This window comes from Colossoma macropomum, unplaced genomic scaffold, assembly GCF_904425465.1.
Source record: "Colossoma macropomum unplaced genomic scaffold, Colossoma_macropomum, whole genome shotgun sequence".
Taxonomy (NCBI): Eukaryota; Metazoa; Chordata; class Actinopteri; order Characiformes; family Serrasalmidae; genus Colossoma; species Colossoma macropomum.
The window spans coordinates 15,785,706-15,802,051 of NW_023494797.1; the positions used below are offsets into that span (position 1 = coordinate 15,785,706).

Genomic DNA, 16,346 nt, shown 5'->3' on the forward strand with positions numbered 1-16,346 from the left:
TAGGCAGCAACTGGAACCACCGCCGATGGCTGGAATGATTGGGGCTGAACCTGTTTCGACTGCAGTTGTGGTAATGGTTGATTTAGCGGAGACTGACTCTGTATAACCAGGGCCTGCTTCTTCCACACCTTTTGATTTTGCAAAAACTGCACACCTCCAGTTCCTTAGAACTGACCCGAAATTCACCTAGTGATTTTCCAGGATTTTAGGCCTGTCTAAAATTGCTTCCCAGAGGGCTTTGGTCCAAATCTGCTTCTCCTTTCTCTTTAACACATATCTCTGTCTTTTCTTTAACCTCTCTTATTTCTCTTTTTCTTGCCTATTTTTTCCCAATAATCTAATTTCTCATGAATCTAATTTCCCAGGGCCTTGGGCTGTTACTTTTCTTTTTTTTTCCTTTTTAACCTAATCTGACTATTTCTCTAAACCAGCTTCCATGCAGTGACTAATATACACGTCTTACCGTTAAGAAGATAAGGGCCCAACCTTCATTAATCTCGCATGGTGTTATTAAGCTCACCTTATCGTTACTAATTAGGTTATTTTACACTTTTACATCAGCTTTCCTTTTCCCTATTATACTCCCCCCTTATTGCAGCGTTTACAACACAATAAAACCCAATTTAGAACAGAGAAGCACTCCAAACATCAACACAGCATGGCATGCACACACACATAATTCTTTAATGTGCGACTAGACAGTAAACACACAACAGCCCCAACGAACATACCAGCGTCATGTGAAAAAAAGCTCACCTTAATTGCCGGCTTGGTGCGGGAAAAAGTGCGCTAAGGCTGACGGCGACGCAGCAAGTCACAACACGCCTGGAGTTTGTGACGCCAAATTCTTGTTGTTTATTAAATAGCGATGATGTGAAGATGATGAAGAAGTCTCCACTGACACCGTCTTGCTTGTATAAGATGTTTATTACAAAGTAAAACAGTATCATATCAAGCACTATAAAGTACCTGAGAGAGGATTTGTGCCAATTCTAAAGTGTTCCCCTTCAGACCAACACATGCAGCTACTTATATGGGTGCTTGTTTTCAAAAAAGGGAACAGAACATATGGTCCTTTTTAAAATGATATCATCTGTCTGGAAATAAGAGAGGAAGGGAGAGGGGCCCATTCCCTATGTGCGCAACACCCCGAACAAAGCTGAAGCCAGGCAAACGTTGTCTCCACAAGAAGTCTGTTGAGGCCTTTAACCATAGCTGTGCACAACCTAGGCTACAAAAAGCCAAACATATAGCAAAAGCACCATTGCAAAAGCTCTGAAAAAAATCTAATTAATCATAAAAGTAATTTAAAGCTTTACAACATCACAGCAAATATTAGACCTACACTCTATAATGCACTCTTTGTATAATCTTGGACATGCAACAAGTATAGCACTCAAAGAAACACCACATACACAACAGCTAATTAACAGAGCAGAACGCACTCAAAGCGGCAACACAAACCACTGTCTTACTTTATTACTGTCTACCTTATCACAGGCTCAGGTACACTATATTGCCAAAGGTATTCACTCACCCATCCAAATCATTGAATTCAGGTGTTCCAATCACTTCAATGGCCACAGGTGTATAAAACCAAGCACATAGGCATGCAGACTGCTTCTACAAACATTAGTGAAAGAATGGGTCGCTCTCAGGAGCTCAGTGAATTCCAGGGTGGTACTGTGATACACTATATTGACAAAAGTATTTGCTCGTCTACCTTCACACACATGTGAACTTGAGTGACATCCCATTCTTAATCCATAGGGTTTAATATGATGTCGGCCCACCCTTTGCAGCTATAACAGCTTCAACTCTCCTGGGAAGGCTTTCCACAAGGTTTAGGAGTGTGTTTATGGGAATTTTTGAGCATTCTTCCAGAAGCGCATTTGTGAGGTCAGACACTGTTGGACAAGAAAGCCTGGCTCGCAGTCTCCACTCTAATTCATCCCAAAGGTGTTCTATCAGGTTGAGGTCAGGACTCTGTGCAGGCAAGTCAAGTACTAAAAGTAAAAGTCCTCCCTTTAGACCTCCACTTGAGTAAAAGTACAAAAGTATTTGCCTTCAAATATACTTAAGTATCAAAAGTAAAAGTACTAAAAGATTAATTATGGCTCTAATGTCCTATTATCATTTTTATAACAAGACTCCTGCTTCCTTAACTTATTTTAGGTGAAAATACTCCTAAAATATTAAACCAATCTTTTAATAGAATGTGATTAATTAGTCTGACGCTGATGTCTTTTAAAATTATCATAAGCCCAAAACACAGAAGGCAAACAGTTTCCATTAGGTAGAACCGAGTGGCTCTGAAACTTTTTGCAAACAAGCAAAGTTTCAGTTTAAGATTTATTTGCAACTTAGTTACAAGTTTAAGTTTAATAAAAACTTGCTTTAAACTGAAATTCACAAATGAGTTTTCCTTTACTAAACTGCATCTGCAGGTCTCTGTTCATAAACATAAACTAGCACAAACAAATTTACTATAAAATGAAAGTGTTTGTGTAATTCAGAAAAAAGACACGTCAGTCACAACTGCATATGTACATATTTCTATATTGTAGTCTATTTAGTTAGGTTAGAGTCAGGAGTTTCTTTCATAATTTATGTTAAATAGACACTCCCAAAATTTTACGCTGCTGCACTGACGTTGAACCATGTGCTTGCACTGGGTTGGTATGTCCAACAAGTCAAAACAAGCTCAAAACTAAGTGCATGCTGGGCCCTGATTGGTGATCTTGCTTTTTGCTTCTTTTGTTTTGACATGTTACGTTTTTATACACACATAAACCAAAAGGAACGACAGATTTTGTAAAATGTAGTGGAGTAAAAAGGAAGACACTTGACTTTGAAATGTAGCGGAGTGAAAGTGAAAAGTCACCCAAAATGGAAATACTTTAGTAAAGTACAGAGACACGAAAAACTACTTAAGTACAGTAAAAAAATTACATTTACTTAGTTACTGTGCACCACTGGCAAACACTTAAAAAACAATGTAATTTGACCTGGGGTGTTCAAACTTAGGAACTGAAGTGTTACGTGGATCCAGGTTTAAAGACTGAAAGTGAGCACTGAGTTCAGTTTGTGACACAACAAACAGCGTCACAGGTCTATCCTGTAAACTGAAACCTTAGCAAATGAAATTATCTTAAAGGGCCCATTTTTTCTCTCTTTACTGATAAATGTATGTAAACATGATTCAAGTTTCAAAACATTCTGTTCTTTCCCCAGTTAATACAGTCCATATGTGGAAACTAAACTGCAAAAACAGACCATGTTAAATTCACAGTTCTTCAAAATCCAACTCATTTACATACATCCTATATTCAGTCAATGCAGCAGTATAGCCCCACCCTTCATGATGAAGTCATAAGGAGTGTTTCAGCCTGGACCTTTTTTTGAACGAGGCATAATACAGCCAATCAGAAGATGCTTCATTTACATACATTAATCACAGTAATCAAATACAGCCTGTTAAATTCTGAGGAATAAAGAGAAGTTGGTAAACGGTAATGCAGACATGAATTATGACTGATTTTCTTAAATAGTCACACACAAATGTAGAACACGGGTCCTTAAAGGGTAGCCAGTATATCTAATATTAGATTAGAGATTATTTAGCCTATTTCTAGATCTTTTTACTTATTGTAAACATTTTATCTAGTGAAATTATTTTACTCCATTGATTTTTTTTTCCGTTTTTTGATAACTTTGAAGATGTAGCGTTTGTAAAAAGCTAAATAATCTACTACAATAAAATTACTTAAGACCAATGAAAATGTGTAAAATACAACAGTCTCATAATGACACAGATTTTATAAGACATATAAGTTACTTCTAGACCACAAAAATGAAATGATTTTATTCCATTGGCAGATATTTTTGCTTGTTTCAAGAGAACTTTTGTTTGATTCAAGAAATCATGTTAAAGCAAGCAAAAATATCTGCCAATGGAATGGAATATATTTTTGCTGCTTTAAATGACCTAAAACAAGTATAAATATCTAGAAATGGGTTGAATAATTGAATATTCTTGCAACAATCTCAAAGTGATAAATATTACATATGTTGACTTGACTACTTTTAAAAAGCATACAAAATATTGGCTTTGATGCTAGAGCTACAAGCTGGACCCAAAATGACCTTTCTGATAGGCACCAGTGTGTGACCCTGGGACACCATAAATCTGTTCTACTGGCTTGTGATCCTCAAGGTTCAGTTCTAGGTCCGGTCTTATTCAATATATACATCAAAGATAAAAATAATGAGAGATTTCAATCACTGTAATGTGAGAAAGACTCTCAGCCGTTTTCAGCATCACATCACTTGCCCAACGAGGGGAAACAAAATCCTGGATCTTTGTTGAGGGTCTATAAAAAGGCCCAAGAAGCATCCAGGAAACCTCCATTAGGTTCATCTGACCATTGTACTGTCCAACCGATCCCACACACTTAAAAAAGATGGTTATTCAAGGGTTCTTCATTAAAGAAAATGGTTCTGTATAGAGCTTTGCATGATTAAAGGGTTCTTTGCATTGTGAAAGGGTCCTTCATATTTACGGGAAATGAGCTGTATATGGTTCTATATAGAACTTTTTTGAAAAGGAATCTAAATAGCACCAGAAAGGGTTCTTCTATTATAACAAGCTTGACATCGGTTTTCCTTTAGCAGCTGTAGCCAGTCAGCAGCCTGTCCTTGTTGTCCACCCTCACACACACACACACACACACACACACACATATACAAACACATACACACACAGACACACACACTAACAGCAGGCCATGTAGGAGGAGAACAGAGTAATATGTAATATAAATGTGTGGGGGGTGAACAGTGTGAAGACACTGAAAATGGGTCATTTTATATGTTCTTCACAGAAAATGAGCAAAAGTCAAGAAGAGGTTGAAATTATGATAAAATGCATCACTTTTTCTTTTGGAAAACACTGAAAATGGGTCCACAGACCTGAACACCACACAAGGGTTACTGTATGAGTTGTATTGTGTGTTTTTGTTGACGTCGCTGACATTATGTTTCTATTTTGCTGTGTTATATGTTTAGTATATCTGGGTGTAAAACAAATTTCCCTTCTGGGGAGAATAGAAGGAACTACACTCCAAAAAGGAACTGAACTGAACTGAAAGGGTCACTGATACAAGTACCTTGGCATATGGCTGGATAAGAACCTTACATTTAAACTAGTCAGACTAAACTTTAACAAACAAGTTTTGCAGGTTAACACCTCAGTCGAGCGAAGCATTATTGTGATGTTTCCTAAGTAGTTCATCTGTTTGTAGGTGGAGTCTAGAGGACCTGTGCCTATACTTGAACAGTATGTTAGGCAATGCCTGCTGTTTATTTTAAAACTAGCTTTCTTTGTCTGCTGGCACATATTTTCTCATCTTAGCCCCAAGAGAAGTTTCAGTCAGAGGGCAAACACATTTGGGACTTCCACTTGAGTAGGTTTGTCACATGGAGTTTTTAAGGAATGTAGGCTTGGGAGTTCTGATCGTTTTACTGCAGGTAAGTTATTTTGTTTCACCTGTGCACCATGACATTGGCCTTCATTTTTTAATTGGCCATCCTGACAAACAGCTTTTTTTCAAATTAAAGTCCAGGAAACTTAGATAGGTGACAAAAAACACACAGGGTGCCCCAAACTAAATACACTCTCTTCACAACTTGTATCACATGTCTAGTTTTTAAGGTAAATCACTGTGTTTGAGATAAATGAAGACCGTTTTCTCCATATGAAGGTACTTTCGCCTGGCTTTGCATACTTTGCACCACCATGTTCACCTGGATTTGATTCTGAGCTGTACATTTTCAAAGTGCACAGAGAGCAGCTTCACAGAGGCGGACGGCTCGGCAGAGGTACGGCAGCACTAACGCAGCACTCAGACTGTTTTTAAGTGAGCTTTAGCTCAGGTATTTCACACCGCCAAAGGTGAAAGTTTGGTTTATTGGCATTTCTCCAATAATACATGTTGATGCAGGTTTGTCCTGACGCCATGGGGTTTTGGTCATAATACTGTTTTTAGTTGATTCATTATATGAATTTGTCTGAAAATATGTAGAAATAGAGGTGGGCAAAAAATGGCAAAAATAGAACATTACAATACTTTCATTTTTTAATTTTTATGATACATTATAGGCATCACAATATTTATTTGATCTGAAAATGAAACAGTAGTCCCATAGGAGAAGGTTGCTCAAGTATTTTGCTAATTTGAAATAAAATTTAATCTTATAAAGAGGTTATCTTATTTGGAATATTTATTTCTCATGGATGTTCAGTTGACAAGTTTTCCGAAGCCATTGAATCACTACAGTAAAGAAGCAGATTTATTTATCTCTATGATCTTAGTTGCCAGCACAATGGCAGCTTATTCATGATCAGCAGTTATGTTTACTCACCACTTCAATATTAAAGCTCAAACAGCACTTAAAGCCAAAGTTATGGTGTCTTTTGCCTCATGGTGTCATGGCCATCAGATTCTAATCAGATTTGACCTGGAGACTCTTGTATAAAGGTACTTTTTAACTCACATAAGAGTAATATGTGACTGAAAATGAGAAGCATTGTACATGTTATCAAACTAAAGGTTGGTGGTCCAGATCTGTATCTGAGTGCATGCTTTCTGACCATCCCAAGACGTCATCTTGTTCTTGTCTTTTAATGTTTCTATCTTTCATTTTTATTCCAGTTGTTTTCAACAACTGCAGCGCAAGATCAAGGACAGTTTTTGACTCTGCAGACAAGCGGTTTCAAGTGGACGCTGATGGCACTGTGATACTGAAGAGACAGGTCACTCTACATGAGGGTCATAACGTGTTCTCTGTCTATGTTTGGGACTCCAAGGGCAAGAAACACACTGCATTTGTAAGGGTAGAACATGAGGCCAAGACTGACCACCATCACCAGCAGGAAGACACTGAGGCAGTCAGCCCTGCACAGGTATACTTAAAGTTAGCCTGACCTCTAGTGGATGTATGTGGAATCGACAGTCTTACTGGTAATTGTATTTTCATGTGTTGCTTCTTTGGAATAGTTTTGAATGACACTAATGACTTAATGATACACGCCTTTACACTTACATCAGGCAGACACTTTTATCCAGAGGTGAATATAATATTAGGAGTCTTGCCTAATACTATATGAGGACTCTTATTGTTGTAGCAGGGTGCACAGACAGGGAACTGAACCCTTGTTACATGGAGGGCAGCTGAGCTGTGATCAACCCCATGATTTGTGCCTCAGATTGTGACGGCTGCATTACTTTGGTCTTAATGATGTGGAGAACATTCCCTCCCTGAATACTGCTGAAGAGATCTGGTGGTATTGCTTTTGACAATGATTAAAATAACAAAAGGCTTTGAAATGTGAGGAACAACGTGTTTGAGTGTGTGGGCATGTGTTTTGGTTTTTGTTAACATGGGAGAGTGTCTGCTTGTATTTGCATAACTCAAATTAAAGAGATAAACCCAAGCATGTCTGAGGATCATTACAGAATCATGTTATGTTTGTTCCTCAGAGTGAATCCCGCTCGGCTCTCCCAGTTCTGGAGTTTCCAAAGTCTTCAGGGGGGTTGAGGAGGCGAAAGAGAGAGTGGGTGATTCCACCAATAAACATCCCAGAGAATGAACGTGGACCTTTCCCCAAGCACATAGTGCAGGTGTGTAATTAATCTCTAATTTAAGCTGCAGTCCTTACAGCTACAGATATTGTATTTTTTTTACCAAGTACCTTATTTGTGTCCAGATCAAGTCCAATCGTGATACGGTTCAAATTTTGTACAACATCACTGGTGAAGGAGCAAACCTGGATCCAAAAGGACTTTTCACCGTAAATAGAAAGAATGGCTCGCTCTATGTTACAAGGCCCCTGGATAGAGAAGCCAAAGACAAATATGTGGTAAGAGACTTTAGTTCTGCTGGTTTGGCTGGATTTTTGTTTGTTTTCCTCTCGTATTTGCATAGGTTGCTCATATGGTTATGGATTACTGTTTTTATTATTATTTTTATTATTATTATTATTATTATTATTATATGTTTCATATTATTATGTAATAAAAATAAGATTCCTCTTGTGGATAAAATTGAAAAGTACAGGGATGCGGGATGCCATTTCAAGTTGGGAGTGTTGAATTTCTTTTTTTTTTTCCCCTTTGAATTGTTTGGATAATTTACGTGAAACAGAGCGTATCATAGTGCTGAGAGATACACATATAACCAGCACGGCAACTGCTGATGCACACCCTGCTGTCTCTGCTCTCTCTTGCAGGACGAACTTTATGCAAATTAAGTTAGCACAGACCAATCAAATTGCTTTTGCGGAACCTGCGTGTCACGCACAAGGTCAAGCCACATGTGCACATCTAGGAGGAGATTATTACAGTGGGTAATAGAAGTGAGAAATAATTTCACTAGCTGAAAATCACATTTTTAAAACAATATTAGGCTGCATTGAGGCACAGAAATAGCCTACAACTTCTGCTTGTGTTTGACACGTGCCCAAAGTTGGCCACCAGGCAGCAAGAGGAGCAGTTCACTTCACAAATGCAGTGTGTCCACAGCTGGTGTCACAAAAGCTTCTTCCACACATTGCATTCAATTGCAACACTTCCAGTCTCTAAATCACCAAAAAAGCATAGTGCAACTTTAATTGAATAAAACTCAAGAAATCAGTCCAGGCATTCTTCATTTAATTGTATTTTTTTTCTCTGCCAACTTCAGCTTCAAGCCCATGCTATTGCACCTGATGGTAAGGATCAGGAACAGCCCATGGAGATTATTGTCAATGTGCTCGATGCGAATGATAATTCGCCTGTCTTCACCCAAAATCCTTTCCTTGGCAGTGTTCCAGAAGCTTCAGCAATAGGTATCTATAATAAGTGTACTAAATAGGTTTAAAGAGGCCAAGATCTGCTATGTATCATAGTCTGTAATGCTGTTTTTCCTGTCACTGTGTTCTGAACATTTCATTCTCTTTCTCTTAAGGGTTTGAGTTCATGACTGTCACAGCCACTGATGCAGATGACCCCAACACTGACAATGCTGATGTCAGATACTCCATCCTCAGTCAGAATCCAGAACTGCCAGATCCAAACATGTTCGTCATTGATTCTGAAACCGGAGCAATCAGAATGAACGCTGCAGGACTGGACAGAGAGGTGAGAGCAGATATCAGATTAATAAATGAGTTGATGTGGAATGAGGTAATAAATGAAAGCAGTTTCAGAACATCAGTGTAATGAACATCATCTCTTTCAGAAATATCCTGAATACACACTGAAGATTACTGCTGCAGACTCGAAGGGTGAAGGTCGTGTAGGCACTGGAACAGCTGTTATTACTGTAACGGACAGCAACGACAATGCACCCCAGTTTGAAAAGACCTCGGTAAGGCAGTTATGAAACACCATGGCTTACAGAGAGCATGGTTTACAATAAACTGACCTGAATGCCTTTTATTTAAATGTGTTTAATCCTGAAATATTATCCGGTCTAGAAATGTGTATTTCAGAGCTGCAATTACAGATTATTTCCATAATCTGTTGATCAATCCACTGGGATTTCAGTTGACCAATAAGAAAGCGTGACTATTAGTTGTCAATCATTAACATTGAATATTTAAAATTAAAAACAATTATTTGTTTAAACTAATACTTCAACTTCTGTGCTCTTTCAAATATAAAATCATATTTTTATCATATACCTCTGCATGTTTATAAAGAAAAGCGGTTTTATTATCTTTTACATTACTTTGAAATTGCCATTTCAATCAGTGTGAAAGATGCAGAAGCCAAAAAACATTAATTTCCATCTAATAATAAAGCAAAGCTTAGTTTCTGTGTGGTTGGAAATACTTTAATAAAACCTGATGTTTTCAGTGACTTAAAAATCTGTTTTTGTTTGGATGGCAAACCAAAAACCAAAGGGTTTCTGGAAATGCACAACTTAACCAAACTATTCTAAAATACAGCTGATTGTTTTAGCCAGTAATTTCTTATTAAAACATTCTGAAAACCAGTGACACAGTATCACTGGTTTTGATTATGGTTTTATTATCTTAGTTACTCACAATGATGAGCTTCTGCTGTGGATTTAGTGTTTTATCAAAGATGCTCACACACAGTTGTGCTGTCCTGGCAGATAAGCTCAGTTTCATGCATTTTCCTAGGATCCAACTTTTTTGGATTAAATACATCTTATTTTTTGCTTTTTTCACTCAATTTATATTTTCACTCTTTTTAATAAATCACATAAAAAGGAGATCTAAAACTTCAAGCCCCTAATTAGGATTTGTTTCCAAAAATGATCAATTATGTTGATTTAGTTGTTGTAACTGTAGTGCATTCAATCTGATTTACTGTTCATGTGTGTTCAAACCAAGAAATGTGGTTACTTTTATTGTAGAATTAATGCAAGCATTTGTCTTTCAGTACAACGTGTCTGTCCCAGAGAATAAAGTAGGAGCTGTGGTGGTGAAGATGCCAGTGACTGATGGAGATGAACCTCAGTCTCCTGCCTGGACAGCCAAGTTCAGGATCATTAGTGGAAACAATGGTGGATTTTTCAATGTTAGCACAGGACCAAACAAACAGGAGGGCATCATCACTACTGTTAAGGTAGCACAGTCCCCCATTTCTTTTGGCATTTCATGTGGCTGTGGGGGTCTCAGTTCTTCTATTCACTGACTTTTGCTCTGTATTGTCTTTTCAGCCATTGGATTTTGAGCACAATAACAAATACACTCTCTTGGTTGTTGCGGAGAACGATGTTCCGTTTGCCAAACCTCTGCCCACTTCCACTGCCACGGTCATTGTGAATGTTCTGGATGTGAATGAAGCTCCAGTTTTTGACCCAGAGGAGAAAATCATTTCTAACCCTGAAGATGTGGCGGTTGGTAGTGAACTGACAGTGTACACCGCCACTGATCCAGACACAGCGAAGACTCAGAAAGTGACGTAAGATCTTGTTTTACGTTACTATGTGGACACACTGTGTGGTGGTGTTGGGCATTGCGCTTTCATTCAGGTACATAAGCCCTGTGGTAGTAATCTGGTATCATGTTTTGTTTTGCAGGTATCGTGTAGGTTCTGATCCTGCTGAGTGGCTGAGTGTTGATGGAGAGACTGGACTGGTCAAAGTGAGGAGCCCCATGGACAGAGAGTCTCCTTTTGTGCAAGATGGCACATACAAAGCTCTGATTCTTGCCATGGATGATGGTAACTTCTTTTTACATGCTCTATTAGAAGGAAATGTTTAGTGGTGTAGCTTCTTCTAACAGGCTTGTTCATGTTTGCAGATCCAGTTCCAGCAACTGGTACAGGAACCCTTGTGATTGAGTTGAAGGATGTGAATGATAACCCTCCTTCCATTGAGGAGACAGTGATCAAAGTGTGCAATAAGCAGTCAGCTCCAGTGCTGCTGTCTGTGACTGATAAGGATGGACCAGGCTTTGCAGCTCCATATAGAGTGGAACTCCAGGGTGACAGCAAGAACAACTGGACTGCCACGATGAATGAGACAAGTACGCCCTCCTTTATTGTGGGAAATGGAGTGTAGCCGCAATAGCTACGTTTCCACCAAACGCTCTTTTTTGTGATAGAAATGGTTTATGTAGTGAAAAAGGTCACATGACACTTTTTGGGGGGAGTGGGAGACAGGTTTTCGTAACACTTCAGGTATCCACTAACAATTATTTACTCAGGTTGAACAGAAAGTTTTGTCAATATTTGTAAAATATTACTGCAAGATTGTTCCTTAGCCTCAACCACCAGATTTTAAGAACCGTTGATATTTTTTCAATAAAATGTCATTTGGAAAGATTAGTTTATTAGAACTAATTTAAAAAGTAAATCTTGCTTGTGTGTGTGTGTGTGTGTGTGTGTGTGTGGTGTCCTCTTCCCTTTTTTGTGTAGAAACTGGAATTTTACTAAGGCTTAAGACTCGACTGGAACAGGGAGACTACAATGTTGTTATGAGGGTATATGACACCATGAACCTCTACCAGAACAACACCGTCCAAGCTTCAGTATGTGACTGCACAGGAGACAATGTTCAATGCAGTGACAAGGCCGTGGCAGCCTTTGGCCTGCCTGGGATACTTGGAATACTTGGGGCTATCTTAGCTCTGCTAGGTAAGATGCTCTATTCCACATGGTGTATGTGTGTGTGTGTGTGTGTATATATATATATATACTTACCATATAGGTGCACTTTGTAGTTACAGACTGTGGTCCATTTGTTTCCCCTTTTCATCATGTTCTTCAATGGTCAAGACCCCCACAGAGCAGGTATTATTTGTGTTGTGGATCATTCTCAGCAATGCAATCACACTGACGTGGTGGTGTGTTAGTGGATGAGACACAACAGTGTTGCTGGAGTATGTAAACATTTCAGTGTCACTGCTAGACTCAGAATTGTCTACCAACCAAAAATATCCAGCCATCAGCGTCTTGTGACCACTGATGAAAGACTAGAGGATGACTGACACAAAATGTGCAGCAACAGATGAGCTATTGTTTTTGACTTTACATCTACAATGTGGAACAATATAGTGGGAGTGTCTAATAAAGTGTTTAAACACTCCAGCAGCACTGCTGTGTCTGATCCACTCAGACCAGCGCAACAAACACTAACACCACCACCAAATCAGTGTCAATGCAGTGCTGAGAATGATCCACTACCCAAATAGTACCTGCTCTGTGGGGGTTCTGACCATTGAATAAGGGGGCTAATAAAGTATGCAGAGAAACAGATGGACTACAGTCTGTAATTGTAGAACTACAAGGTGTACTAATATGGTAAGTGTAGCTGATAAAATGTACAGTGTAGATACAAGGAGGTGAACTTAGTGGCTGGGTGTGTGTACATACATGCATACATGCAGACATAGTAGTGCAGTGACACTTACAGTGACATTGTGTGTGTGTTGTAATATAAACTTTTAAGGAGTTTGGATTTTCTCTTGATTTTGGTGTGTAATGTGCTTCTCCATGCAGTGCTGCTCCTCCTGCTGCTCCTGTTTGTAAGGAGGAAGAGGAGAGTGAAAAAAGAGCCTCTGCTTGCTGATGACGTTGTCAGGGACAATGTCTACTGCTATGATGAAGAGGGTGGTGGAGAGGATGATCAGGTTGGCCCATTGGATGTTTGTTTTATTTGTTGTTCATCCACGATTGGTCCCCATCATGTTCTTATAATGGCTTTTCATTTGCACAGAACTATGACTTGAGTGTGCTGCACAGGGGCCTCGACAACCGTCCTGATGTGTTCCGTAATGATGTGGCTCCAACCTTTATGCCTGCACCCCAGTACCGGCCTCGTCCCGCCAACCCTGAGGAGATTGGCACTTTTGTTGATGATGTAAGTGGAGAAACAAGCTGCATTTTTTTCATTTTACCTCTCTCTCTGTTGAAATACTGAAATTTAAGCATATTTTACAATTGTAATACATTTTTAATCAAAAAAGGTTGATTTCTTGTGTGTAGCAAGCCATAATTAGAAATTAAGTTCATGACGCTTTTTTCAGAACAAAAAAAAATGCAGATTTAGCTAATAGTGAAATGAATGTATACGTAGCACTTACGGTTACATACATGTACTATAGAATCTGAAGGCGGCAGACAACGACCCCATGGCTCCCCCCTACGACTCCCTGCTGGTGTTTGACAACGAGGGGGGTGGATCAGACGCTGGCTCTCTCAGCTCCCTGAACTCCTCCAGCTCTGGGGACCAGGACTACAACTGCCTGAGTGAGTGGGGCCCACGCTTCAAGAAGCTCGCTGACATGTACGGGGGAGGAGAAGACGAGCTACTTTAGATTCAGTTCTACTTTGGCATGAAGAGGATGAATGAATGGATAAGTGTAAATATGGGACAGTTTTATAGTTATTGTAGTGTGTGATGTGTACTGGAACAGCAATATAGGCATTTTTTTCCCTTGAATTAATTAAAGGCTGATCTTTCGGTTTTCAAAGTGGTACAGATTTAACAATCAAAGCAATCAGTTAATGCTTTATTTTGTGAAGCACTTCTGTTTGTTCTAGCTGTTCTTATATAACAAGCCAGTCTGAAATTCCCCTTATTCTTTTCTGTACTGAGCAGTTTTGAGATACTGAGCTTCAAAGATTTTGCATTCCAAATAGCAAAACTGATATGTGGAACATGTCTCTTCAATACATGAACTTTAACATTTATGTGTAGCCATTTGTAAGTTGTTTATGCAGATGTTTTGTTTTTTATATTAAATAAATGCTCGCCATTTATCTGTCTCTATTTTTCTTAAAGGCAAATTAGTCTCCCTTCTAATTCTATGTACCGTACTGAAAATGGTTATATTGGAATAGGGGAAACTTCTTTGGGTCACTTTTATAAACTATGGTGTGTTTTTTGGCTTTGTGCTTATTCCCTTGGGAACACTTTGAAGCTGTTCAGACAGGCGAGTTCAAGAGTGTTCATTTGCAGGAGAGGGCAGGGCTTAATTAAAGACTTCAGTTTTGCTCTTAGTCTGTTGGTGTCAGACATGAGGATAAAAAGAAAATAAAAAACAGCACCGAGACAGAATGTGTGCATCCATTTAGTGAAGCTTCTTTAAAGCAGTCCCTTTATTACACCTTCAGTGTGGCTATTGGCCTAAATAGATGAATGCAAAGATTGGTCAAAATGGAGTGTGTATAGACCCTGTAGTTATTTCTTCCCTACTGACCAATGTGGCCAGTCTCCTCTAGTTCCTGCATTGGTGCTTGGAACCCAACAACTATGGGTTGGAGGTTAGGGAACCGGCCCTGTGACCGGAAGGTCACCGGTTCGATCCCCAGATCCAACAGTACATGACCGAGGTGTCCTTGAGCAAGGCACCTAAACCCAACTGCTCCCCAGGAGCTGCGGATAGGGCTGCCCACCGCTCCGGGCAAGTGTGCTCACTGCCCCCTAGTGTGTATGTGGTGTTTCACTTCACGGATGGGTTAAATGCGGAGGTGAAATTTCCCTGTTGTGGAACTAATAAGGGTCACTTAATCTTAAATTACCCCTCAGCTCAACAGTAGCCACAACAGCTGGCTTCGCCCCAGGGAGCTGTTCTTGACTTCCAGCTGAATGTGCTCTAAATTATTACCTCAGTAGAGCAAAAGCTTGGATCAAATAGTATTTAGGTATGGCTCTATTACTGGGCTGAGACTCCTCTACTGTTGCCACTCCTGATGTGGGGCCCCCTACCATATCATTTTAGTAGAATAACACCTTTTTTTTTAAACACCTGCTACTGGTTCAGTACTGGCTTTTGCCCCTCACTTTACTGCAGGGCTGCACACCCGAAAAATGCTGCCACAGATCCAAACCTGTTTATGTCTAATGAAGTGACTACCTTGACATGCACTAATTAACTGACCTTGAGTTGAAGGAGCATGCTAGGGCCTGTGATGCCTTTCTTAGGGCACTGGGCTGTGCTCAAGTTTTAGGCTTCTGGTTCAGCCAATGTGCCTGGTGTCTATAAAGCATCTGTGTTTGGTACCAGGGCAATTCGTCCCCTTGGAATTATAAGGTTCTACCTGTGTTCTGAGCAGTTTTGAGATATCGAGCTTCAAAGATTTTGCATTCCAAATAGCAAAACTGATATGTGGGGCACGTCTCTTCAATACATGAAAATGACAGACACCCTAAATGTATTCTAAATGTATAAATCAAAATCCCATCAAATTTGTAAACAGTTTTTTTAAACAGGTCAAATGCAAATAGAACCTTCTAATCCTAAGAACTCACTTTCTGCTTGGAGTTATAAGGTTGTCTCTACAAGGTTCTCTCATATAAACATGAAAAAAGCTATGATTTTAAAGGAACACAAACAGTTTACTCGTCATTGTATCTATATGTATCAGAAAGTCAAATTTAATGCTTTCTATGACATTTTTATGACATTTTATTTCTTTAATAACATTTATTTCTTGTTTTAGTATGTAATCATTTTCTTATTCCAAAAGCACTGTTCAATAGATTAAGTATAAAGGTCAGTGCGAAATGTTTTGTCCAGTCCAGAAGTCAATTTTAGTTTGTTTCCTTTAGGTTAGACAGTAAACAAAAGAAAATAAAGATGGATGAAAAAATTAAATAAATTCTGTGTTGTAATTAAGAGTCCATCAATTCAATGGTATACTATTTGAATACTTTTAAGGCTTAATATTTATAAGTTTTAAGACATAAAGATTTCTTAAAGAACTGAGAAGCAGAACCTGATTGGTCATCCTGTGTGTTCGAAGTGCTGACTGGCTCACAGATAGAACCTTATAGAAGGTTGACTTTGGAGATAAACAGTCCAAAATTGCATGCAACATAAAAAA

At 39.0% G+C, this 16,346-nt stretch overlaps 1 protein-coding gene across 1 annotated transcript; it reads left to right on the forward strand.

Moving 5' to 3' along the window:
• The first annotated feature begins 5,360 nt into the window (after positions 1–5,360).
• On the forward strand, positions 5,361–14,279 carry LOC118817599 (B-cadherin-like). Its single transcript, XM_036584419.1, has 16 exons — positions 5,361–5,529; positions 5,763–5,880; positions 6,714–6,964; positions 7,542–7,682; positions 7,769–7,921; positions 8,743–8,887; positions 9,007–9,179; positions 9,280–9,408; positions 10,452–10,637; positions 10,732–10,976; positions 11,095–11,237; positions 11,318–11,542; positions 11,934–12,152; positions 13,017–13,147; positions 13,234–13,377; positions 13,622–14,279. The coding sequence occupies exons 1-16, from the start codon at positions 5,479–5,481 to the stop codon at positions 13,832–13,834; spliced, it is 2,667 nt and encodes an 888-aa protein (XP_036440312.1). The 5' UTR covers positions 5,361–5,478; the 3' UTR covers positions 13,835–14,279.
• The last annotated feature ends 2,067 nt before the right edge of the window (positions 14,280–16,346 follow it).

What these genes read in the sequence shown, in the direction of transcription:
- LOC118817599 (XM_036584419.1), top strand. Translation starts at nt 5,479, where the DNA reads ATGGAGTTTTTAAGGAATGTAGGCTTGGGAGTTCTGATCGTTTTACTG. An exon ending in AAGCCAAAGACAAATATGTG is followed by an intron (nt 7,922 to 8,742) that starts GTAAGAGACTTT and finishes TGCCAACTTCAG; the next exon opens with CTTCAAGCCCATGCTATTGC. An exon ending in CCCAGTTTGAAAAGACCTCG is followed by an intron (nt 9,409 to 10,451) that starts GTAAGGCAGTTA and finishes TTTGTCTTTCAG; the next exon opens with TACAACGTGTCTGTCCCAGA.